This window comes from Gymnoscopelus microlampas, assembly GCF_963454915.1.
Source record: "Gymnoscopelus microlampas genome assembly, chromosome: 13".
Classification (NCBI taxonomy): domain Eukaryota; kingdom Metazoa; phylum Chordata; class Actinopteri; order Myctophiformes; family Myctophidae; genus Gymnoscopelus; species Gymnoscopelus microlampas.
In genome coordinates, this window is record NC_139950.1 from 13,925,826 (window position 1) to 13,953,682 (window position 27,857).

Consider the following 27,857-nt stretch of genomic DNA (forward strand, 5'->3'; position numbering starts at 1 on the left):
ACTAACATTTGGGGCAACTGGGTCAGCACAGTGTACAGAGAAGTAGGCTACGGGCTTTACTGGTGAAAGAGGGGTATTTTAGCTGCTAGCCAAGACTATCGCAGATACGAAAGTAGTCAGACTCGATAAAATACATCTATGATAGTTGATCAAACTAAAGGCTACCCCTGTGCCAATGTTGGCACCCGGGATTGGCACCATTGGGTAGGTTGCCTACCCGTGGGCTACAGCCTACCTGGGAGAACTTCTGCAGAGGAGGAGGAGAGACTGGGATCTTTAATAAAGTCTAGAGGAGGAGAGACTAGTCTGGGATCTAAGATAAAGTCTAGAGGAGGAGGAGGAGGAGGAGGAGGAGAGACTGGGATCTTAAATAAAGTCTAGAGGAGGAGGAAGGTACCGAACATGGCAGCATTCCACTCCTGCAGGAGACTGATCCTCGCCAGAAGGAGCGTCGCGGCTGCAGCAAGACGCGACGGATCTCGAACCGGCGGCCGAACCGTCTCCACCACCACCACCGGCACCGGATCGGGATCAGGGGTCAGCCTGGGACCGGGGTCTCCGTCGGATCCTCTCCTGGCCGGGAGGAGGTCGCACACGGAGCTGGTGGAGCTGTCCCTGACGGACCCCGACACGTTCTGGGGGTCCGTGGCCAGACAGAGACTCAGGTGGACGCGACCCTTCCACAGGGTCACGGACTGTGACCTTAGCAGCGCCAAGGTCAACTGGTTCCTAGGAGGTCAACTTAATGTTTCTGGTAAGACTTCACTGGATGGTGTTATAGCTGACATCATGCAGCGGCGGAAAAAGTACTCAAATGTTTTTACTTAAGTAAAAGTATATAAATACTGCAATGTAGTTCTAAACGACAAGTAAAAGTCTGGTAGTCAAAATGTGCTTGAGTAAAACAATATTATTGTGGCATCAAAATACTTAAAGCTAAATCACCAAAAGTAAAAGTAGGTACTAATTAATTATGCAGAATGTCCCATTGCACAAGTTATGCATATTATGTCTAAAATGTATAAAACGTAATTGAAAAATAGCAGATCTAAGCTCACAACGCCAGCATGTATAGATCTGCTATTTTCAAATGGCCAAAGTTTAAATAGAGCTGAAGTGGTTAATGGATGTTTCATAATCATAGTCAAAATCTTCAAAGTAACTAGTAACTAAAGTTTTCAAATAATTGTAGTGGAGTAAAACAGTATTTGCTTCTGAGATGTAGTGGAGTAGAAGTAAAAGTAATGGGAAACTCCATGGATAGTAAACAGCGCACTTAAGTACAGTGCTTAGTTACTTTACACCACTGGCTGACAGTGGTGGAAAATGCAGGCTACTCAGATTATTATAATTTTTACTTAATAAATTAGCAACACCTCCATGTAGAAATACTCTGTTACAAGTTGGCTAAAAGTCCTGTAGGCTATTCAAAATGTTACTTTAAATGCTAAAAGTATACGTTTAATTTGGCATCAAAATATACTGCAGCCTATGCTATCAAATGTAAAGTGCCTTTACTGCCTACTTATGCAGCATGTTCCATTAAAAAAAAAAAAAAAATCCAAATGTTTTCAAAATGTGTCAAAGTCTCTGTTTGTTTATTTATTTTATTTTATTTAATGTTTTGCCTGCTTGCTCGGGGGGAGAAACTGTATTTTGACCTTCAGGTCAAAATTTGCCTCAAACCAGAAACAGGATTGATTGATTGATGTACTTTATTTAGTAAGACATGAGAACAACAGTACATGGAAGTACAAATTCACAATACGAGGTCTACTAAACTGGAAGACTCATAAAAGCACTGAGCTTGTTTCAAATGAGTTCCCCATGCACACAAATCATGGTGACATATAAGAGACAGACAGTTATACACAACTACTATAGAATGTCATACAATCAGTTTACAGGTTACTGGTATAAAGAGTGAGAAATATGTACAAAAGAAGAAGGAGAGGGGGGGGGGGGGATCATGTCAAAGGTTATGTCAAACCAGACACAGGATCTAAATGTCTCAATACAAGAGCAGGGAGACCACTCCAATATAAGTTATATTATTAACATATTCTACCATACAGGTTGGACAAAATAAACATTAAGCTATAGTGTTTGTTCAGTAACAGCTCTCCATGTCTCTCCAGCTCTTCAATAAACAGAAAATACATTTTCAGGTAGGTGACAAAATGTCAGCCAATCAGGAGAGAGTACCCATTTATCAGCTAGTGTTCCAGTTCCAATTGCATTTCTTTGTGTCATCACTTCCAATGTCACTTGTTTGATCTGTATACTGTCTGAGTTCTCTATCCTGATTGGATAAAATTGGTATCCTGACCTGAAAACGATTTTTCAGGAGAGACATGGAGACTCCTGTTACACTCTAAAGCAATGAGTACTATCAGAATATAGAGCTATTTAACCCTTATTTTAACCAAAGGAAATAACTTACCCTACCTTTAAGTATTATGATTTTCACCTTTTAAGTGTAACCAGTTTAATCTATTTAAAGATGAGCTTGTAGATCTGCTATTTTCAGAGTGCAACACCCGAGCACAACCAAACATAAAATTACTTGTCTTTTAGTTCTACTGGATCTCTTCTCCACTAGTCCCTCCCTAACATTTTAGTCTAGTTTTTATTTGTTGACAAAATTGTCCGTATATTTAGTCCTAGTTTTAGTAATCATAGCTCAGTTTTTATTTCGTTTTCGACCAATATATTTCGTCATAGTTTTAGACGACAAAATTAACACTGGTGTGTGTGTGTGTGTGTGTGTGTGTGTGTGTGTGTGTGTGTGTGTGTGTGTGTGTGTGTGTGTGTGTGTGTGTGTGTGTGTGTGTGTGTGTGTGTGTGTGTGTGTGAGACAGTGAACTGTCTGGACGTGCACGTGGAGAAGCATCCAGACAGAGTAGCTCTCATCTGGGAAAGAGACGAGCCCGGCACGGAGGTCAGGGTCACATACAGGTGAGACTTGTCTTCAACTTTTTGTTTATTCATTTAAAGCAGTGGTTCTCAAACTTTTCAGGCCACGACCCCCCAAAAGAATCATATTTGAAATGGGGACCCCCCACCCTGACAAGCACCTGGAATAATAGGAGTTGAGGCATAACATTTTGTTTGACTCGGTTCCACAGATACAAATTGTGAAAATAGCCGATCTACATGCTCACAACGCGTGAGCATGTAGATCGGCTATTTTCACAATAATATTTTCCTATATAATATTTGACAATTTGGCCAATGTTTGACTATTTTTCATGTTTTATGTTTGTTGATTACTTTTAATGCAGTAATAGTCTTATTTTTTATTTTGTAGGCCTATTTAATTCTTTATTTTAGCGGTATTAAAACAGTCTTAAAAGTCCTTAAATTGTAACTTTAGAAATGTGCAGATTATACACTTAAACTGTACGTTGGTGTGTGTTCACATTGGGGGTGTGACCTATAGGCCATGATGTCATTGTTCAAGATCTTGTTTGTACCCTTTTTTCCCCCTCCCAATTTAGTCGTTATGCCAATGAATTCCTTCCACTGCTTGCCACTTCTGTGGTACTCTACTGGCTCACCAACCAGTGAGGAGCCCCCGCCGGGAGGACCTAGAGCCTCCGTCCTACTCCTCCCATTCAACATCCAGCCGATAGAGTTACAATGTATCTGACGGCCCCGCCCCCACCTATTCATTTCAATGAAAGATGCCCTTCTTCTTGGATTGGCTCCAACATTGGAGCAAATAGAGCAGGCGCACTAGCGTCTTGTTCTGCGGCCAAATGCACATCAATTTGGGTGTCCTTGAAATGAAAAAGTTTGAGAACTACTACTGCTGTACTGTATCAGAACATGCTTTGAGAAACATCTGCTTCAGACACAGAGCTGCCTCCTGTACTGTACTCTACTGTAATGTACTGTACTGTACACAGTAAACAGGAAGTAATTGGTTGTCACGGCGACCATGAACCCCAGCCAAGCCTAAAAGTGAAAGTGTTTGTTTAAGGCTGGAGTTCAGTCAGTGCTGTGTGCCTTCTCTTTGTTATTATGACCGCAGTTATTCCCTCAGCAATGCACATGGAGAATCTGACAATTATTTACTGAAGAAAACTACAGAAAGAAGACATTTTAGAAAATAATAAAACACCAATTTGTATAGATTAGATCATTGGTTCTCAAAGTGGACAAATACGTATCATTTTGGGGGGTCCTTGACACAAAAAAAGTTTTGAGAACTAGAGAGGCATTTGTAGAATCGGCCTCAGGTCTTAAAGGGTTAAATCTGAAACAAATGATCCTCATCTCTGGATACTGATGTCAAACATTGTGTGACCTCCTGACCTTCCTGTCCCCCTGTCCCCCCCCCCCCATCAGAGAGCTGCTGGAGACAACATGTCGCCTGGCCAACGTCCTGAAGAGCCACGGGGTCCGGAAAGGGGACAGGGTGGCCATCTACATGCCCGTCTCTCCGCTGGCGGTGGCGGCCATGTTGGCGTGCACGCGCATCGGAGCCGTGCACACCGTGGTCTTCGCGGGGTTCAGCTCAGAGGCGTTGGCAGGCAGAATACAGGACGGTCAGTTTATTTTATTGTTCTATTAGCGTTTTTATTTTAAGTGAACTTATTTTTTTTTGTCGTTGTACATTTAAAATGTACAACGACATCATGGTTAGCGATTATTCCTGCCCACCGATGACATCATCTGTTTCCTCCAATGACATCATCTGTGGTTCTTGACTGATTGATTGACTACTTTAAATGTAAACAGTACATGGTACAGTAAGATTAAAGGAGTAGTTCACCCAACAAAGTGCTTATTTTCTATCAATTACACATGCCATGAAGCCTAATTTACTGACCGGCGATGACTGGCGGAGTCTACACTGTATGTACAAGGGAGAAAAAGGAAAAACGGCAGCAGTGAATCGCATCTCCTTTCTATGGGAAGTTGCATTCACCTCCCCTTGTGGCCTCCTGGTAGGTGGGTTTTCAGGCCAATTTTGAAAGAAACCAGTGATACACATCATTTAAAGGATGGTGTCAGGGCATTCCACATTTTGGTGACGGATAGAGCAGTAGAATGAGAATTTTCCCATGTTTGTTCTATATTTGGGTTGGTACCAGATCATGATCGCTCCCTCTAGTGTTGTGGCTGTGGGTGTCACTCATTTTGGAGAAGTAGTTAGTCAGGTATGAGGCTATTGAGGGCACTGGTAATTTCCAACAAGATACAAAAATGATAATAATTATAAATAATTGTTAATGCAAGAACAATGGCTTCTATTTCAGCATGCAAACTTTCCAGGAGGAGAAAGGTAGTTTCTATTTAGCTTGGAATCCCCATTGATGATGTCATTGGTAGGCAGTGTTTTGAACTTGTCCATAGCCCCCCAATGAGACGCAGAGTGAGTATTGACAGAAATGGTGACATCTTATAATGAGCATTAATGAGGACCAATTACACGAAGATAAGGTTGAAAAAGGGCCGAAGTGCTTCTCTAATGTTTCTCTTCATCTTCCTGATAAAGACCAGCTGTGTGGTCGATACATGTTGGCCTTTTAAATCAATGGTTCTCAAAGTTGGGTCCAGGGACCCCCAGGGGTCCTATTCTAAACGTTGGCTATTCAAAAATAGCAGATGTACAAGCTCACAACGCGTTATACGTGACACGTATTTTTTTTAATTAATAATAATTTTGAATTTTTTAACACAAATCTTCTCCTCTGGGGGTCCCTGGCACAAAACATGTTCATATGGGGGTTTGCGGCGAAATGCTGTATCAATTCGGGGATCCCTGACATGAAAGAGTTTGAGAAACCACTGTTTTAAATCACTATATTTTCATTTTTTTTGTTTTCATTTACGTGGCCTCAAAATATAGTCCTGTGTTGCACTGCTGTAGAGTTATGGCCATTTGAAGTGTAAAACACTGCAGTAACACTGCTGTAGTGTGTAATTTAGGTTTTGCGGTGCCCCCTGAACAGTGTTTGTGCCAAGTTTGGTTTGGTATGGACCGCAGCAGCATCGTGCCTTGACAACGTGTGGCCCTTGGGGGGGCCCGTATTGTCATGGCAGACCACTGAACAGTGTCTGTGCCAAGTCTAGTGCATATTGGAGTAACGGTGCGCCTCAAAAATGTATGGCCGTTGGGGGCCAGGGGCCCTGGTGTGACGATTCTCATGGCAGACTCCTGAACAGTGTTTGTGCCAAGTTTGGTGCAGATTGGAGGAACGGTACGCCTCACAAGTCCGGATGTTACACTTGTGACGTCCGCGGCCGACACACGCTCTAGACAGTTTTAATATAGGATAGAATGTCTCCACTCTACAATAAAGACTTTTAAAATATGTATTTTCCTTCCTGTTACCACTTGTGAGTGCCTGGGACTTTCTTGTTCGGATACACTTTGTACGTTTGTTTTAAGAAGTGTTTTATATAAATAGAGTTGCTATTATTAATCCCTAGTCTTAGTTTTTTCCACTGTCTGTTTAACGTCCCTTAAGAGCAACGGTTAGAATTCCTTTCCCTTTTCTTTATCCCACTGTGTGCTGCTGTCCTGGAACGGCTCAGCACAGCTCTGCGTGGGTCAGTCTGACATGTTTCCCTCATACTGCTGCGAGGCCCACATTCCTTCAGAAGCAATGCTGCAGGTTCTGGCCAGGAAAACACTTTCAAGGTCATACTGAGAGGGAGAGAGGTGGCCTGTGATTACATAAGTCTCATACACACTGACTCCTGCACGACTTTCAGAACCATCAGATAGTCGTCAGATCGCTGTGTAGTTCACACACTACAGTAAACATCTCTGTCGGGTGGAAACCTCATGTCCAAAACTGTAACTTTTCAGGATTCACATTCAAAAGCACCAAAAGCTCAAAACGCGGCGCGTGTAGATCTGCTACTTTTGTTACTTTTGTGTGATGCTGTAGTGTGATCAAGTAGGGCGTTCATTTACAAAAAAACACAAAACGTTAGAATATGGACATAAGAGGTTTCTGCCTGACAGCAATGACATGCATTCGAAATCGTAAGAGTTTTCTGAAAAACTTATGTTGCTATAATAGTAAAAATCTAAAATGACACAGATGCTCTCCCGGTTTTAATGGGTTAAGTTGTGGTTTCCGGACTGCATGATTGCTCGGTGACAAGGGATCACACACTACAAGATTTCACCAGTCCAGGATGCGATATGCTGTTGGATATGCAGACATGCAATATTATTTCTATTCTGGTACATTGTAATGTATTTTCATTAAATACATATTCTCGGAAATAGGCGATCACCAAGCTTGCCTGTTTATTGTGAAGTGATGTAAATTACAATGCATTCTGTGGCTTAAGTGTTTCATGTAGTATTTCTTAAATGATTAAACCAAACAAGATCACAAGGCCTGCAGCTTCTCTAGATGGGATGCATCTCCAGGACTGTTGTGTTTACTGTCTGTCCTCTAAAACTAAACATGACATTTACATGGATGAGCAACTACACTGCTAAATAGTGCATGAAGGGACTCCCTCTTTCTTTGGTGTTTCGCCCAGGTGGGCGTGGTTGTATGCCTAAACCTAACCCTAACCTCTAAAACCTTTTTTTGATCGGGAACCAATAGCGACATGTTGTGAGCTTGTAGATCTGCTATTTTCACTAGTTTGTATTTTTTTTTATAGAATTTAGATTTTTTTTTTTATTAATAATTGTGGGAAAAATATATAAATTGAAAATCTTTTGAAATATTTCTTCTCACACGTCACACGCAGTCAGTCGCAGCGAGGTCAGAGGCGGAGAATGGTATGGCAGAGAGAAAGAGAAGTATTGTTTGTTTGAGTTATTTCACTCCAACGTAAAAAGAGGCAACATCTGATGTGTGTAGAAAAGTCAAAAGGATGTTGTTTTTGCTGCATGTTATTAAACAGAAATCAAAGAGAGAAGTCTGATCATTTGCAGTTTATTTACAGTACTAACGCAGGCTTTCAATATAAGATTTTGATGTCCACATTTAACAATTTTCACTGTAGAAATTGCCAATGCCATCCATTTCTGTTGGTATTGACACTGGGATACTAGCCGTGGTATTTCTTGGTACTTGGTAAATAGCATTAACTGAACCCCAGCATCCATATACTATAGGGGAACATTAGGCAAAAATAGCAGATCTACATGTTCACAATGTGCCACAGCTTGACGCATTGTGAGCTTGTAGATCGGCAATGAGTGGCCATGAGGCCATGAGTTCTGAATGTGCTATAGCGGTGATTTAAAAGGTTATTATTTTTAGATTATAGATTTTTAGATTATGTCCAAAACGGCAAGAGTAGCAGATCTACAAGCTCAAAAGGCCTTTCGAGCTTGTCGATCAAGTAGGGCGTTCATTTGCGAAAAAACACAAAAGGTTGATATGAGATAAGAGGTGTGTTTGTGTGTGTGTGTTCCCTGCAGCTCAGTGTAAGGCGGTGGTGACATGTAACCAGGGTGTGCGGGGGGGTAGGACCATAGAGCTCAAACCCACGGTGGACGCAGCCGTCCAGAGCTGTCCGTCTGTCCAGCACGTTTTCACCGCCCAGCGCACCTCCAGCCCCGCCCACATGGGCAGCATGGACGTCTCATTGGAGGAGGTGAGATAGTCTGTAACTGAGATACTGAGTACACGAGTATCGTCTTTGCCGAAAATGGCTCACAAAGCTCCTCTCCTCTCCTCTCCTCTCCTCTCATCCCCTCTCCTCTCCTCTCATCCCCTCTCCTCCCCTCCAGGCCATGTCTAAGGAGTCTGCGGTGTGCCCTGCAGAGCCCATGGACAGTGAAGACATGCTCTTCATGCTGTACACATCAGGCAGTACGGGTCGGCCTAAAGGCATCGTTCACACTCAAGCTGGATACCTGCTGTACGCCGCTGTCACACACCAGGTACAGTACGCTACTCCATGAGTGATTCTCCAGCTGGAATTCCGAGGAGCCCCATTGATCTCGTAAAAAAAAGCTCAATTGTTTGTAGCAAAGTTAATTAAGCCAAATATGAAGCCAAATGAAGAGAGAAAACTTCTAATTAAAATAAATAAAAAGGGTTTATTCCAGAGAAAGTCTCTTAACAAGTGGTTTTGATATAGTTTCAGAAGTTTTAACAGCGAGTACAAGCATTTTATACACAGATTGTGATGAAGCGATTCAGTTCGTCCCCAGAACAGACCACGACCTTAATCTTGTCTCCCAAGCAACCAGTGTCACTGCCACGTATTCCAATATCCCAACAACACAAGGCCACCCTGTTACCTTAATCGATACATTGATACATGCATGGTACTTTAAGGAGGCCAGCCTGACAATAATAGTCAAGTCACAAACACCGATTGTGAGTGCACAGGCAACTCGACCATACTAAACAATAAGAAATACAGATGCAATACAGATTTATCAACTCTGAGAGTGTGCTCAGTCCATCATTTTGCGGGGTTTATTTTCAGCCAAGGACCAAGGTAACTGTGGGCAGCCAAAAGTGTACAGTACTTGTAGCTAAAACCAGGGTTGAGCTCTAGGGGGTACGGGCGGGTACGGCGTACCCCTAGTTCTGAGACTGTGGGGGCTGGGGGCTCGCGCGTGCTCCACATGCACTCACCGTCAGCGGCGGTCGTTAACACCTTAAAGTTTAAACAATAGCCTCTGAAGGTTCGCGCCGTCAGTGGCGATATATAGCGTCTATAGCGTCTACCTGGCTGCTTTGCATAACATTAGGCTACTGGAGAAAAGCCATGGACTTCAATTGAATGTGTTCCTCTCACAATGAGTTCCCAGTTCTCTGAGACAAGACAAAGACAAGTTGTCTGATTATTTTAACTGCTTATGTGTGGGTGAGTCTATGTAAAGGGCTTTTATATAAAACTAAAAGGAAAATAAAATAATTGATTAATTGAAACAAAAATAAAAACAACAAATTAACAATGCAACAAAATAATAAGAAATATAAATACATTAATAATCACATGTTGAATACAGTATTAGTAAGTGGCTATGTGCACATGCCTGCGCACGTGCGCGCGCACGTGACGTCATAAAATACAGTACCCTTAGTTCAAAAATCCACAGCTCACCACTGGCTAAAACGCAATAAAAGTCACTAAACCTGAGTCCACAATTAGACAAAAACAATCGTTGTCTACAAAACTTCAGTTTCACCCCCTACTGCACTGTGCTATATTATTTAGCGATTCGCAAATTCAAATCTGTCTCAAGTTGTTGTGTTGACAGACACAGCTGTAAGGAATGGATTCTCCGACCAATCAGTGGCAGCAGCGTTATACGTCACTGCTTTGGCCCCAGGAGTGGTGACTTTTTTTTGTGCCATTTGACACCACTCAACCCAATTCCTTGTAGTGGAAACAGTGGAAACAGTGGCACAAGGTGTGGGGTGGGGTGGTGTGGAGCCATGCCAGTGGAAATCTGTTTTAGCTAGGGGTTTAAGTGGTTAAAGAGCTTCTATTATATTTAGACAACAGAAGTGGACTTGTTTGTTTGCAGTGATTAGGGCCACAGACAATACATGGTAAAACTATGACAGTGATTATGTAACCAACCCTGGGAACTCTGTGTGTGTGTGTGTGTGTGTGTGTGTGTGTGTGTGTGTGTGTGTGTGTGTGTGTGTGTGTGTGTGTGTGTGTGTGTGTGTGTGTGTGTGTGTGTGTGTGTGTGTGTGGGGGGGACAAATCTTTAACCCATTGAAACCGGTAATTTTAGATTTCTTTTGATATTCAAAAATGACAGATCTACAAGCTTTGTGACACTTCGAGCTTCTATGTGCTTGTAGATCTGTTATTTTTGGAAAAATTGTTAAAATGTGTGCACAAATCAAATTTTTGCTTCTGGGGTTCCCTCCCTAGAACAAAATATTATTGAGATGGGGGTGTGAGACGTGTTGGTACGCGGCCAAATACATATCATTTTGGGGGTCCTTGACATGAAAAAGTTTAAGAACCACTGATATAGCAACTTAAGTTTTTCAGAAAACTCTTAGGATTTAGAAGACATTTGTCGAATCGCCTCAGGTCTCAATGGGTTAAGAACAAAACAGTGATTATTCTGGCCATGCCAGGCTACATGTGTTTATATAAATGTATGTGTAAATGCATGTATTGTTGTACAATATATACATTTGTCAATGCATATGCTACTGAATATTTCAATCCATTTCAATACTTGTAATGGCAATTTCCACTTTCCAGGGTTCCTATATTGCACATTACTTCACAGGTGTTGTAGGTGGAGTGATCCTACGCAGTAGACATACAGTAGAAACAAACAAGATGGATGTCTTTGCAGTTGAAAAGAACATACCAGTGATATTGCAGTGTCATTTCTGTAGTGTAAAAACGGTGTGGCTCCTCACCAAACTGTGTCCTCTGTCCTGCCTAATCAGTGCACCTGTGACCCTTTAAATAACCACCCCCAGTGTCCAATAGTACTAATGCCAACCTAGCAAATAATATACAACCATCAAAATGGCTCCTACAATACTCTTTTTTCCACAGTATCGATACTATCTATAGGCCTATCATGCTCTCTCTTCTCTAACTTTACTTAATTTAAAGATTAATTAATTTAGAAAATTTAGTCTAAAGACCTTTATCTAAAGAGAAAAACCCAAATGAGTTTTTCTCTTAATCCTCACCACATTCTTCATACTCAAGTCAAAACACACTTGTACGTAGCCTTTAATACACACACACACTTTCACACATTTTCAAAGAATTTCAAAAAATTCTAAATGTTTCTAAATAGCAAAAAAAACAGATCCAGTCGATGTACTTTTGAATTCCTCAACGCAGGGCTTAAGCCAGAGATCTGCTATTTCTGGCGAATGTCCCCCCCCCCCCACCCGGAATATGGATGCTGAGGTTCAATTGGTTAAGTTGTGAAGGAGTTTATTAGACAAGACTGTGGGCCGCATAGTTTGGCAACGCTGGTTGTTATGGAGAGACTATCAGACAAAAGCCGCTTTATCTGCCTACTCTATCCACACACAATACCTACTGACCCTGCCAGAGAGAGAGAGAGAGAGAGAGAGAGAGAGAGAGAGAGAGAGGGAGGGAGAGGGGGGGGGGGGGGGGGGGTAGGGATTAAGAGAGAGCAAGTGGATAGATGGTGTCAGGGACCGAGTTGGTCGGCAAGAGAGACACAAGAGGGTGTTTGGTGTTTGTTTAAAATAATATTTTTTAAGCTGCACTATAACTTTCCTCTTCTACTCCCGGATTTGAACCCCGTTTCCTGTGCAAGTGCTGACATTTTTTTACCATTGAGCTAATAGCCTGCTTGCTCAGGGGATAAATTGAATCTTGGCCATCAGGTCAAAATTCTTGTCAGATCCTATGTCGAGGTGAGACATGACCTTTGACACGATCTAAATGTCTCAATAGAAGAGCAGGGAGACAATATACAACCGACCCAATTGTATAACTTATATTGTATTAACATACTCTAGCACAGGGGTCTTCAACGTTTTTCAGGCCAAGGACCCCTTAGCTGAGAGAGAGAGAGATGAAGCAGGGACCGCCGCACTACATTGGGTTGATTAAACATTTTCATAGATCTATGCCGATCTGTAAGCTCACAACACGTCACAGCGGGACATTCTGCAAATAGACCCCATGGCCAGTCATTGGGGATCAATATGAGGTGGATAAAAAGGCTATGTGTTATTTTAGTCTGGACTTGTCCTTAAGGTATTAATGTGCACTGTGATGTTCTGTTGTTGCAGTGTTTTTGACTAGCAGGTGTTAATGCATGGATGTGTGTGTGTGTGTGTGTGTGTGTGTGTGTGTGTGTGTGTGTGTGTGTGTGTGTGTGTGTGTGTGTGTGTGTGTGTGTGTGCGTGCGTGCGTGCGTGCGTGCGTGTGTGTCAGTGTGTGTTTGACTACCAGGAGGGGGACGTGTTTGGCTGTATGGCGGACATCGGCTGGATAACGGGTCACACTTACGTGGTGTATGGACCACTGTGCAACGGAGCCACCACCGTGCTGTTTGAGAGCACACCGGTCTACCCTAACCCAGGTAGGATCAACACACACACCGGTCTACCCCAACCCAGGCAGGAGGAACACACACACACACACACACGCGCGCGCACGCACGCACGCAGACACGCATGCATCTTTTTATCATTAGTGAATAGTGAATGAAAAAAAAAGGTTTTCAAAGTAGGCTGTTGGCTATTTTCATGCTTTTGAAATAAACTTAGCTACAGTAATAGGGGCTAAAGTGGTTATTTCATAATGCATCTTTGTACGTTTGCTTCCTGGGGAGACAACGTACATTTCTCTTATGGGTGTCAAGTTTGGGAATCCCTGAATTAGAATAAACATGCTGGACGGACGGACGGACGGAAGCATAAGGCAGGCAGACAGACAGACAGACAGACAGACAGACAGAGGAAACACAGAGTAACAAATAAACCAACACCACAATAACAGCATACAACATGGAAGAGGTTAATGAATCACCAATCTGGGAGCCCATTTTTGCCTCTGGGGCCACCACCTAATTTTTTTGTGTAGAGACAGGAACTCAGTTTGGGCTCCTCCCCTTTCATAGACCACTTCCTCCCGGGTGCCTCTGTGTTTATTCCTACTAACAACAGCACACATGTGTAAGGCTGCTGTTAGCAGCAGAATCTGTCTTGAGAGGTTAATGAATCACAAGCTATAGAGGTGTGTGTCATTATTTACATTGTAACACAATGTGAGTGTGAAGTAGTGGTGTGGTGGCTCATTAACCTGCATCAGCCTCTGGCTCTATGACCCGTAAGCTGTGGAGAGGTTGAGGGTTTAACTGCCCTGCTTTTATGTGAACACACATAAAACACACATAAAGGACCTTCACCTCGTGTTAAAGGTGAGGTATAGCGTAATGGCCGCTGTTATTACTAAAACTATGACGATAATGTTCGCCGACTTCCTTTTATCACTGGCAAAAACGAAATAAAAACATTAAAAATTATGACTAAAACTATGACAAAATATACTGACAATGATGTTAACAAATAAAAACTAGACTAAAACTAAAACTAGACTGTACAAGCTCACGCGCCAACGTGTACAAAATTCCCGCTCGGCACGTCACTCCTTGGGATTTTCGGCGATTGAAGTTGATCGGTCGGACAGTTATTGAGATATGCGGGGGGAAATTTCGTACAACACAAAGCGCTGCACTGTCTGTGACACATTGTGAGCTTATAAATAGTTTTTGAACAATAAAAAACAATAAAACAATGTTACAAATGTTATAAATGTTCACCTTTAATTACATGCCCAAATTAGGGACGTCAGGTGGTCGAAAGCAGTTGCAGAACTAGCCTAAAATAATGTGTAAAATGTAAACATTATGGCTGGCTGCTGGTCACTTTTAATTAGTTCACTACGGGATTATGAACAATAAAAATGATTATACAATTAATAACACTCTTCTCTCCTCTCCTCTCCTCTCCAGGTCGGTATTGGGAGACGGTAGAGAGGCTGAGGATCAATCAGTTCTATGGAGCTCCAACTGCTCTGAGACTGCTGCTCAAATATGATGACAGCTGGGTGAAGAAATACGACCGCTCCTCCCTGAAGACCCTGGGCTCTGGTACAATAACACACTACTACTCACAGAAACCTCTTATCTCCATATTCTAACTTTTTGTACATTAATGCCCTACTAGATCATACTACAGCGTCACACAAAAGCATCAAAAGTAGCAGATCTGCAAGCTTGAAACGTGGTCGATCCAACACACTCAGAAATTCTCAGCATGTTCGGAAGATTGTATGCATTGCATCGGCTTCCCTGATTGGCTAACCTGACCCGTAGGCTTAACTGATTGGCCGTACTTCATGTGGCATTTGTGCCGCATAGCAGTGCAATAGGAACGACTTGCATCGTTCCCGACATGCATGGCCCCAGATAGGCCGGAGCTGTCCTAGTGTTTGTAATTGACTGGAGTTTGTCTTTGTGCAGTTGGGGAGCCCATCAACCATGAGGCGTGGGAATGGTTCTACCATGTTGTCGGGGAAGGACGTTGCCCCCTAGTGGACACTTGGTGGCAGACAGGTAAATAATATATTCATCATAAAAACCTAGAAGTAAACAGTTTTCAAAGATATTTTAAATATATATATATATTAATTGATTTTTTATTAATTTGTTCTTTCTTCTCGTCTGCATGCCCAAAATATGTATGCCAGGTTCAAATTGGTTAAAATATATATTGTTTCTCTCTTACATTTTTTCTTTGAGTAGACAAACATTTTTACCCTTTTTTTCTCCCAAATTTAGTCGTTATGCCACATTTCTGCATTGCCACTGCTGTTGTATCGTACTGACTCACCTCCCAGTGAGGAGCCCCCACCGGGAGGACATTGAGCCTTCGTCCTACTCCTCCCCCAAAGTACACCTACATATTTATTTATGTCACCTAGTAGTGAGAGCAAAAAAACAATAAGATCACCAGTCTGCAAACATAAAACCAAGAATCTTACTCCGGTGTAGTTGTTTATTGTGGGATGTAACAATAAAAGTCTTGACTCTTTAAAACATCACATGGTTGAGTACAAAGGTTAACCACAGTTTCTCAACGAATGGTCCGGGGGCCACCAGGGGTCCAAAAGATCCCCTACGGGTCTGTAACTCTGAGAGTGTACAAATGGAACTAAATCTGTATGGATCTGTAAGAGCGGTTTCACACTATGGTCCCGGGTGCGCACCCTGGACCACTTGGCTGACGTTGTGGTAGTGTGAACGTAGCGAACCGTTCCCCGTAACGCATCACCGTTCCGTACTCGAAACCACCTCGGGAGGTAGTCTCAGGTCCGTTTGCTGCGGAGTCGGGAACGAAACGCGGCAGTGTGAATCCATCCGTACCAAGAGAAGGAAGTGGACTGCTAATCATATATCATTTATATATTTTTATAATGACACATTATTTTAGCTGGGTTATACCTTCTCATAGTTATACTTGAATGTTGACAAGAAATAATAATCCCGCTAGTGTTTGAGTAGCGCGAGCCGTGAAAAATAATAAACAAAAAACACATGTGTGGCGAACGTATTTGTAAGGATAAATACACCAAGGATTAGTCCGTGACGTGACGTCACTGCTAAATTACAAAGGATGCGTCCGTGACGCCAATATCATATTAACAGACGACAGTGCATTTCGAGGTTTCAAAGACCAGTGCACACACTGCTTTGGTTGTGTATTGTTGATCTGTTGTTATTATAACTCAAGACAACGTCAGGAACACAGTCAAACTTTATTATTCACTCTAGAATGACTTTTCCTCTGTGAATGACATTCGCTCTCCCAAAGCGTCATAGTCCACAGCGCCCCCATCAGGCACCTATTTACCATTACTGTTAAATGAAATGGTCTCGAGTCTTGGCCAGTGTGAATGCTGGCCAACGAAGCGCACTCGGGAACGGAGGAGGAACGCTTCGCTTCAAACGCACCCAATGTGAAACCGCTCTAACTCATCCGTAAGGGTCCATTCCGACCCGCCTCGTCGTCCACTTTGAGAACCAGTGCTGTAGAGACCAGTGGTTCTCAACCTGTGGTTCATTTTGGGGGGTCCCAGATGACAGTGAAGTGACAATTAAAGGACTTTTAAGACTTAATACTTAAAAGAAATGTACTGCCATTACTGCATCAAACGTAATCAACAAACTATAGCCGTAGATCTGCTGTTTTCACAATATTTATTTGTGCAGCCAAGTCAAACAAAATCTAATGCCTCATCTCTTACATTCTAAGTGCTTGTCAGGGTGGGGGGTCCCCAGTTCAAATATGATTATTTTGGGGCGTCCCCAGCTAAAATATGATTATTTTGGGGGGTCCCCAGCTCAAATATGATTATTATGGGGGTTCCCCAGCTCAAATATGATTATTTTGGGGGGTCACGGCCTGAACAGGTTGAGAACCAGTGCTGTAGACAATAGAAGCAACATTCCTGCATGTTGATATGTGACAGAGATGGAAAAGACAATAACCTGGAGGTTCAGCGCAAGATACCAGGAAATGAAAAAAAGTATTTAAAAACAACCTTTAAACAGGAAGAGAACAAAGGATATGAATGCAGAGAGAATTATTGGCAGTGGTGGAATGTATAGTATGTAAGTATACTGTACTAAAAGGGCTAGAACACTTTGGTAGAGGTTTGTGTAGTTACCTTGCCATGATGTAACGACACCAAAGGTGGACAAGAAAAAAATATTGCTCCATTGACTAGAAATTGATCATTCAAAATATGCTCATCGATGACATCAATTGTACGGTGAAGAGACTCAGGAGGAGCTCTTTTAGCCTGTAAACAAACAAAATTGATTCTGACAGTATAGATTATAGAACATCACAAAACCTGGTACTACGATCCAGTCCGGGTTTTCTTCCTCATACAAATAGCTAAATCAACAGGTGCTCTCTGCAGTGCTGAAACTCGTTTTACTTTTACTAATTTGGTACTGTATAGTAAGAGTATTTTGATGCTTTGATACTTCTGCACATTTACTCAACTAAAAGGACCAGACCTTTTTCTATGTGGCAGTATTGCTACTTTTACGTATAAAGAAAATCAGACAACTTCATCCACCACTGGTTATTACAGTCTGCGGTGTCATTCACTGGAGCTTGTAAAATGTCCTTTCACAGTTATAATTATGATCTTTTATTCCACAACTATAAACCGTTGTGCATCATAACTGGTCAGGTTAGGTGAGGTGAGCTTTTGGTTCCAGTCAAACGTTTGACGTTTTGGTCACATTTGTCCCAAGAAGTCACAATAGGCCGTTTGGGGAGTGAGAGTGTGTTGGAAAAGTAGATGTAAAAACAGATTCCAATAATAATCAGCTAAATCAATTAGTAAAAGTATTGCATTATTAGATTCCATCAACCTCCTACCCTGCAAGGTGGTTCACTTCCATTCAAACATACTCACTGTTTGACCAAAGCAAAGGGTTCTTTTAGAAAACAATTGATAGCTTATCGTCTCTGTCGGGTGGAAACCTCATTATGTTATGTTTAAATATGGAGATTCTGTAAGAGGTTTCTGCGCGACAGCAACGATATGTTATGCACTGGATCGAGGGAAGCTCACATCTACAGATTCCATAACAGATACCACCCCCCCCCTCTCTCTCTCTCTCTCTCCCTCTCCCCCCCTCTCTCTTTCTTTCTCTCTCTCTCTCTGTCTCTGTCTCTGTCTCTGTCTCTGTCTCTGTCTCTGTCTCTGTCTCTGTCTCTGTCTCTGTCTCTGTCTCTGTCTCTCTCTCTGTCTCTCTCTCAGTGATGCAGTCAGTCAGGATGTTCTCAGTGGTGTGGTGTCTCTGTAGAAGAGCAGTAGGACATTTGGCATCATGCCATCTTATCCTCCTTTCTTTCTCTCTGGTGCACACGGCTCTAGTGTGTGCGTGAGTGTGTGTGTGTGTGTGTGTGTGTGTGTGTGTGCGTGCGTGCGTGCGTGCGTGCGTGCGTGCGTGCGTGCGTGCGTGCGTGCGTGCGTAGCGCGTGTGGCAGTGGTGGAAAGTAGCTAAGTACATTTACTCAAGTAATATATTGTCAGTCGGGTGGAAACCTCATATGTCCAAAACATTTTGGACATTTTATATTCAAAAGTAGTAGTATAATATAATGGAGATACAAGGTTTCTCCCTGACAACACAATGCATCACATGTGTCAAAACCCAGTACTGTTTGTTTTCTGAATAAATATGTCAAATTCCTGTTGATTTTTATTAGAAGCCCTGGACCAGATCAGTGGATCCGGATCTTGAAATATTAAGTCAACAGGAAGTTGACATTTTTATACAAAAAACAAACAGCACTGGGTTGTGCGCTTTGTTTGTGTTTGTTTAGGGGCAAAATGAGTGTCTTTGAAAGCTGTTCACCGTACAATGTAAGTACATGAGGAGCATATTTAATCAATGGAGCAATTATTTTAGTTTTCTTGTCCACCTTTGAAGTTGCCTCATGGCAAGGTAACTACACAACCCAAACCTCTACCAAAGTGCTCTTGCCCTTTAAACTCTAGATGACTGGCGTCCCACAGGGGCCAATACTAGGTATCCCCCTCTGTGTTGATGCTGTCATTTACAACAGGCTTAACCCTAATTTACGATTAGTGGCCAGAAACATCTGCACCGCATCACTGTGCAAATGAAGTACAGTAATCCTCTCTCTCACACACACACACACACACACACACACACACACACACACTCGCACGCACGCGCGTGTGTGCGTGCACAGTACTTGAGTAAACAGTACTGAGTAAACAGTACTTGAGTAAATGTACTTAGTTACTGTACATCACTGGTTCACTGTGCAATGCGCATGCAATTGTGTGGTCTGTTTTGACCTAATTCCTGCCGACCCTCTTCTCTCCCTCCCTCCATCTTCTCTCTCCATCTCTCTACAGAGACAGGAGGTATTTGTATCGCTCCGCGGCCAGCAGAGCCGGGGTCAGAGGTCATTCCAACAATGGCCATGAGACCCTTCTTTGGCATCGAGCCAGTTCTCCTGGATGACAAGGTGACTTCACGTTTCTCCTCAGCAGGGTTCTTTCTTTTTTTTTTTGCTTTTTACCCCCAATTTAGTCGTTATGCCAATGTATTCCTCCCCACACACATTTCTGTGTTGTTGTTCACTGCTGTTCTATCCTACTGACCCACTGCCAGTGAGGAAACCCCACCGGCAGGACTTAGAGCCTCCGTCCTACTCCTCGCGCCCATTACTCCCTGCTGACAGGCTCCGCCCCCAGGCCGTACAAATACATGCAGTGACACACGGGCCCATAAATTGAGTTCATATAGACGCTTGACAAAGACGGATGCGCCCACGGTGGATTCAAACCCACAACCTCCATGTCAGGTGGGCAGATACTGTACCACTGCGCCACCCCAAGTGCCCCTTCAGCAGGATTCTTAGCCACTTACAGTAAGCCTTATATACTTATTTGTATGACAAATAGCCTACGATTCTACAAGCTACAACTTTGCAGATCGGTTGTTTTCACTGTTTTGAAAAAAAAAAGAGAAAACAAAATCGACACATTTTCTCAAAAGAGGGTTAACATAATATGTGCTTAACATACTTAAAAAAAATAAACATTGTTAAATTGAGATGTTAAACATAAATATCAGGGGTGCCGATAGCCAAGTGTTTAACCACTTAAACCCCGGCATCCGTATTGTGGGCAAAGCTTTTGCAGGAAAAGTGGTTAAGCTTTAATCAATAAAGCCCAGATTTGATTATCTCTGTCTCTCACACTCTCACTTTCTCTCCTCTTCAATCAGTTCTTAAACAGATCTTCCTTCAATCTCTCAGGCCCATCTGATCTGACCTCCTCCACTGACCTTTGCACTGTATGGGGTCACAGCCACGCCCTCGTCACCCTCTGCAATTAAAAACTGGACAGCATCTGTTTGACCTTGTTAACACTCCGGCTTAATTATCCACCAGTTTACCCTGTTTAACCTCTGTCTGTCCAAGAACTGTAATCTATAGAGCTCAGTCTGAGAGAGAGAGAGAGAGAGAGAGAGAGAGAGAGAGAGAGAGAGAGAGAGAGAGAGAGGTTATTTTTAATTACTGTTTACTAAGTGTGGTCTTGGGTTATTCCTCTTAATATAAGGCCTGTCACACTCATATAAAGACAACATAAAACTGGCACATCCGCTGGATGGCAGGTGCAGGACCAACAGTGGATTAAAGGCAAGATACAAAATAGAAGTCTGCACACTGTAACTTTGCAAAAGCTCCCAGTCAAGGCTTTATTATAGATTAATGTTTCGACACACAGTCCTCTTCAGAAGTCACACTCATCTCCCCTGGGATCCTGGACATCCTCATAACCTTTCACCCCAACCCCACGCCTCCATTCTCAAACTTCAGACTTCAAAAGGCACGTTCAAAAGCAGAAGTTTTGATACACATATAGGGACAATGGGGGAGGAATGGTTTGTTTCCACAAGGGGAGTACCAGGCGCCGCGGCGCAACAGGTCAAACTTCAGACACATTGAAGCCTTGCGTTTGAACTTCAGTTTGATGTCACTTTCATTCTATGTAAATTTATGAATGAAATGCGTGTTTGTGGTTGATATTATGTCCTCAGGGCCAGACAGTGTGCGGTAATGATGTCACCGGGGCTCTGTGTATCAAACAAGCCTGGCCTGGAATGGCCCGGACCATCTATGGAGACCACCAGAGATATGTGGACGCATACTTCAAACCATACCCTGGTCAGTAACACACAGTCCCCTCTCCTCTCCTCTCCTCTCCTCTCCTCTCTATTCAATAGCACAACAATGCAACCCAGTTTAAAACTATAATCTATGACTTTTTTTATTTTAACTACATGAACACTAGCATCCCTATTCTGGACATGGTCATAATAGGCCAACGTCTGAAAACAGCAGATCTACAAGCTTGTGAATGTGAGCTTGTAAAGCATTGTGAGCTCTGCTGTTGACTCTTTTTGAATAGCCAAAGTAAAAAGTGGTTGAGGAGAGTTTTTAAGTGAGTTTGTTCACAGGTCACTATTTCACTGGAGACGGAGCGTACCGCTCCAAAGACGGATACTACCAGATCACTGGACGCATGGATGATGTCATCAACATCAGTGGACATCGCCTGGGCACAGCCGAGATAGAAGACGCTCTGGTGAGACCGCACGCCTTATTATGTTTTCTTTTATGGGCAGACAATGGGAAAACTGAGTGGGTACAGACAGGGGGGGGGGGGGGGGGGTGACAGAATGAGTAGAGAGGTCTGTCTGGTAATCAGAAGGTCCCCGGTTCATCCGCTGACCTAACCAGTATGTTTCTCGAAGTGTCTCTGAGCACGTCACTTAAACCCCTTACCGCTCCCATGGGAAAGCATCTGTGTCATTTTACATTTTAGCTGTCTATATAGCAACATAACACAGATCTTCTCTGGCACACAACATTTTCAGATGGGGGTCCATGGCCAAATACATATCATTCTGGGGGTCCTTGGCACGAAAAAGTTTGAGAACTACTGATGTAGAAGGCATGAAAATGTTTGAGAACCACTGGTTTAAACAACATTAGGAAACAAGCTACTAATATTTACAAGCAACTTTACAGAAAAACTAAGCACAAGGTTGCTTATAATAAGCCGACATGGCAACACTGATTGTGGAGGCTGATCTGGGTTGTGTTCGGCTTCCAGGATGAACACCCAGCCGTCCCTGAGACTGCTGTGATCGGAGTGTCACATGACATCAAAGGAGAAGGTGACAACACACGCACGCACGCAAGCACGCACACGTGCAATATTTTGGTATTTTTACTTTACTGGAGTATATCCAATTTCAGTACTTTTAATCTCAAAGGCAAATATTGTACTTTTTACTCCACTACAATTATTAGCAAAGTTGAGTTACTAGTTACTTTACAAAACATACATTAACCACTTCAGCCCTACTTAGGGTATTTGAAAATAGCAGATCTACAAGCTCACAACGTGTCGCAATGTGGCACATTGTGAGCTTGTAGATCTGCTGTTTTCACGTGAAATTGCACATTTTGTATAGTACTTTTACTTTTGGTACTTTGAGTATATTTTGATGCCAATACCTTTGTACTTACACGCGTGCACACGCACACACGCATGCACACACACACACGCACGCACGCACGCACGCACGCACGCACGCACGCACGCACGCACGCACGCACGCACGCACGCACACACACACACACACACACACACACACACACACACACACACACACACACACACACACACACACACACACACACACACACACACACACATGGTGGCTGAGTCTCATGTAAATAAAAAGTCACAGGTTGGATGGTGTGTTTGTGTCACAGTAAACACAGTAGGTGGACTTCCTCAGCCACTGAGATCCCACGTGTGTGTGTCTGCTTACACTGTACACACATCTGTGTACATGTCAACACTGACACTGGCTTTACATCCCATGATATTAACACTCATTTAACATGAGTTAAGGTGGAAGAAACACTCAGATTATAACTTTTTTTCTTCAGAAAAGTAGCAATACCACAATGTAGAAATGCTCTGTTATAAAGTAAAAAGTAAAAAGCCTGTATTAAAAATGTTACTTGAGTAAATGTACTGGCATCAAAATATACTTACAGTACCAAAAGTAGTCATGCAGAATGTCCCATTTCACACCTTTTTTCAAAAGTTTACAACATTTGTCAAAATCCTTTGAAAATAGCCGATCTACAAGCTTACTTGTAGATCGGCTATTTTCAAGTCTAAAACACAGCTTAACTGGTTAATGTATATTTTGTAATAATCTAAATAATCCCTTTAGTAACTAAGTCCTAATAATTGCAGTGGAGAGAACAAAAAAAAGTACAACATTTGCCTCTGAGATGTAGTGGAGTGGAAGTATGAAAGTGTGAAAGGGAAACACTCAGTTAAAGTAAAAGCACCTAAATGTTTTATTCAAGTACAGTACTTAAGTAAATGTTACTTTCCACCACTGGCTTTCAGTTCAGTTCAGCCACTGGACACTAAAACTGTAATCTCACAACCCAGCCAGCTTCACCTACCCTGAGTCAACACAAAAAACATATTTGATCTGCTCACACACCACCACACACCTGTTGTTGTTCAGGTTAATAATTAAGCCTTTATCACGTAAAGAGGGTGTTTGTGGAGACGATATAAGTTAGGGACACTGTAAGGTAACATTTACTAGTAAATACACACTGCCCTTGTGAGAGGACCCTCATGTGAACTCCTGCAGGTTATATTCACTGGTTGATTCTTTGTGTTCTGCTGCCACCCGGTGGTGAAATACATTATTTCCTTCCCTTTGCTGCAAATCATTCCTCCCATCGCCTCAAAATTTGCCAGACAAAAATCAAAAGAAAGTTAATTGTTGTCTTTGCATAGGATGCTGCTGTTGATTGGTTAAATACAGATACATTTCCTGTATTTATTATGGGTAAACTGACAGACGGAGACTCGCTCACTGCATGGCAGTGGCGTTCCCAGAAATTACATTTAGGGCAGGCAAGATTTTTTTTCTCTACCCCACCGCCCCCGGGAAATCTCGGGGGAAACAAGTTAACAACAACACTACACTGACTACAAAACTGAAAAACGTTAATAAAAACAATATGCAAGTATAATCAATCAATCAATTATTCAGTGGTGGTCTCTTCATGTTGTAGCCTAGTTTAATGGCTCAAGCTGCTCTCAGAGCCCCTTTTATGCCAGGTGAGTACAGGTGATGGCCCAGACACCCACACCTGGCACTCCTGGCACCCCATGAAGATAAAGGAAAACATTTGCATCACTATAGGCGACGTCGCTCTGCTGCGTGAATGGACGAGGAGGTCCGACGGCCACTATTGTCTTTCACTGCCTGTTTTTCAGTCTTTTACTTTATTTTCTTAGCCTGGTAAACCCTCCCTCCGGAAATCTCATTTCCATTCTTGAAATCAAATTGAAATGAGATTTCCAGAGGGAGGGTTTACCAGGCTATTATTTTCTAGGGGAGGCTAGATTTTAGTTGGGCAGGCGGCCGCCTGCCCTGCCTCTATGGTGGGTACGCCACTGCTGCATGGAGGTTAAGGAAAAACTCCTTAGACAAGACTTAAAGAAAAACATTTTTCTTTATTTTTAGATGCCCATAATGTGCTCGGTGCTCAGTGGATTAAAAAGCAAACGTGTCAGTCCTCCCAGGACCTTCGTCAGTGCTATAATGGTGGGACACAGACAAATACACTGCTTTTATAGGGTGCTTGATCACCTCAGCTCAGGTGCTGAGGATCACTACTCAAAGTCATCACCATGGTTACCATAGGGCGTGGACAGATCAATTGCAGACAGAAAAACCAGGATTACACATTTGTGTTACATTTGAATCATGAAGTTCACTATACAAACAGTTTATGCATCCAGTCCAGTCATGTCAGCATTATCTTGATAATGCTGACATGACTGGACTGGATGCATAGACAAAAAATCCACTGAGCACCGAGCACATTATGGGCATCTAAAAATAAAGAAAATGTTTTTCTTTAAGTCTTGTCTAAGGAGTTTTTTCCTTAACCTCCATGCAGTGAGCGAGTCTCCATCTGTCAGTTTACCCTTATGTTTTTCGAGACCACCGCACCTGCAGTTAATCTTCACCAAAAGGACAAAAAAAGGCGCGACAGTTCTCCTGTTCTGTATTTATTATGCAAATATACAATGACAAATACTGCAAAGGAGTGCAGACCAATGTATTATTATTACCTATGTCTAGTTGGGTGTAGGGATTCTATTCAATTATTATGGCCTTAAATTAATGCCAATATTATTTTCCACTTGTAACTTAGTTTAAGCTCTTCTCTTCTCTTCTCTTCTCTTCTCTTCTCTTCTCTTCTCTTCTCTTCTCTTATCTTCTCTTCTCTTCTCTTCTCCACTGCAGTGGCCTTTGCGTTCGTGGTGTTGAAGGAGGAGGTGACAGTGGGTCAGGACGCGGTGGTGAAGGAGCTGAGACAGCTGGTAGCCACCAAGATAGCGAAGTACGCCGTCCCTGATCACTTCCTGGTGAGTTCACACAGCACTAAAGTACAATTATGAGGTACTTTTGCTTTACTTGAGTATTTCCATGATGTACACTTCTACTCCACTACATCGCAGAGGCAAATATTGTACTTTTTACTCAACTTCAATTATTTGAAAACTTTAGTTATGGGCCCAGACCAGATATCGGTACCATTTGAGTGGGAAGATCCTCACCTATACTAAATCATTTATTGCGCCTTTTCATGATTTCCAAAGAGCACACAAACTGCCAATACCATATTTAATCTTGAACCTAAGGCAACTAAAACATTTATAAAGGTTATAAAATATGTTTGAATCTGCATAGCATACACATTTTGGTGTTTCGAAATTATAAAAAAAAAAGAGAGACAATCATCTGCGTGTTTGACTGTAGCCTGGCATGGCTAGACTAATATCACTGCGTAGATACTAGTCTGGAACTTCTGTTCAGATTAATTTCCAAGGGGCGGTTACAAGCAGATTCAAACGTCACAGCAAAATATGTCCCACTTTGAATAGTAGGCTCTGATTGGTCACCCACAACTCTGGGGTGAGCTAAATGTATATCAAAACGAGGAGTGCCAGACCAATCTGCCCCGGGCAATTTTTTTGTTGTTGTGGCATATTCGTTTGGTTTCCAGGCTAGTTTGACCGAGCGCTATTCGCCAAAGAAGCAGAAATACTGTGGCAACTGTGACAAATTGCAAAAACAATGTCATCAGGATGTGTGTGTGTTACTCTCTCACTGTGTGTGTGTGTGTGTGTGTGTGTGTGTGTGTGTGTGTGTGTGTGTGTGTGTGTGTGTGTGTGTGTGTGTGTGTGTGTGTGTGTGCGTGTGCGTGTGCGTGTGTGTGTGTGTGCGTGCTCTCGTGCGTGCGTGCGTGTGTGTGTGTACGTGCGTGCGTTGGTGCATGTGTGCGTATGCCCAGGTGGTGAAAAGGCTTCCAAAGACGCGCTCAGGGAAGATAATGCGTCGCATCCTCAGGAAGGTGGCGATGGACCAGAGCGGTGACCTCGGGGACGTCTCCACGCTGGACGACCCCTCCGTCGTCGCCGAGATCGTCCAGGCTCACGCTCAGTACAAGCGGCAGCTGAAGAAGTAGGGGGCGGAGCCACAGAGATCGTCCAGGCACGCGCTCAGTACAAACGGCAGCTGTAGAAGTAGGGGGCGGAGCCACAGGATGACATCATCACAGGCAGTGACAGTAGACAGTTAAACCACTTAAAACCCACAGCATCCGTATTGTGGGGAAAGCTTTTCGTGGGAAAATAGCCGATAAGTCGATAAGCTCACGACTGAAATACAGTGACAACACAGTAAATAGCAATTCCTATAAAAAAATGCACAACTGAAAATAGCAGATCGACAAGGTCACGCTGCGACGCGTTGTGACCTTGTCGATCGGCTATTTTCACAGCGAAAGCTTTCCCCACAATAACAGGAAACTGAAAACACACTAGCATAGAGCCCTGAGGGACTCGCTGAAAGCGTCATTAGACTCGCACACACTGGGAGCATCAAATCTCTATAATCGGCTGGATTTTGTACAGCAGTGTTTCATAAACTGTAGGTTGTGGACTCATTTTTTATCGCGAGTTTTTCTGTTTCCTACATTTTGTTTTTTAACTATTATTATTTCAAAAGATTTTCCTAAATTTCCACACACAAAAAATAATCTAAGTTCTTCATAAATTAACGCGGTGCAAACGCAATGCGTTGTTAGCTTGTAGATCGTCTATTTTCGGTGCATAACGCTTGTTGTATGCCAAAGTATAAATTGGCCGTTATACGCAGAGAAAACCAAAGTTGCAAATGAATTGATGTTTTGCACACTCTAAGTGACCTTTTAAAACATTATCTGCTAATATGTCACAAGTACATTTAATGTGCTGTACTTGAGTACAATTTTGAGGTACTATTATTTTTTTTCAATAAGTAGTTTTTCACGACTATTTATTTTGTTGATACTTTTACTCCTACTTTTACTCCACAACATTTCAGAGGCAAATATCGTACTTTTTACTCCGATGAACACATTAATGCATTACTAATTACAATCCAATAAGTTTGTGAAATGGACCATTCAGCATAAAGTAATATTACTTTTACAAGTAATATGTTAAAGTATATTTTAATGCCAATACTTTTGGTATTTCTACTTATACAAAAGTTTTTTTTCAATAACATTTTAATAGCAGGACTTTTACTTGTAACAGAGTATTTCTGCATTGTGGCATTACTACCTTTACTTAAAGGACCACTTCACCCATTTTCGAGTGTCTTCTCACTGATTTCAGTGAATGGG

General features: G+C 42.5%; 1 protein-coding gene across 1 annotated transcript; it reads left to right on the forward strand.

Annotated features, from left to right (window-relative positions):
• Positions 1-333: 333 nt before the first annotated feature.
• On the forward strand, positions 334-27,699 carry LOC311059140 (acetyl-coenzyme A synthetase 2-like, mitochondrial). Its single transcript, XM_084076820.1, has 14 exons — positions 334-754; positions 2,862-2,958; positions 4,354-4,553; positions 8,414-8,589; positions 8,726-8,878; positions 12,862-13,009; positions 14,444-14,581; positions 14,954-15,046; positions 19,405-19,517; positions 21,098-21,224; positions 21,518-21,645; positions 22,177-22,240; positions 25,430-25,551; positions 26,481-27,699. Exons 1-14 carry the CDS (start codon positions 403-405, stop codon positions 26,652-26,654), a joined length of 2,085 nt encoding a protein of 694 aa, XP_083932946.1. The 5' UTR covers positions 334-402; the 3' UTR covers positions 26,655-27,699.
• The last annotated feature ends 158 nt before the right edge of the window (positions 27,700-27,857 follow it).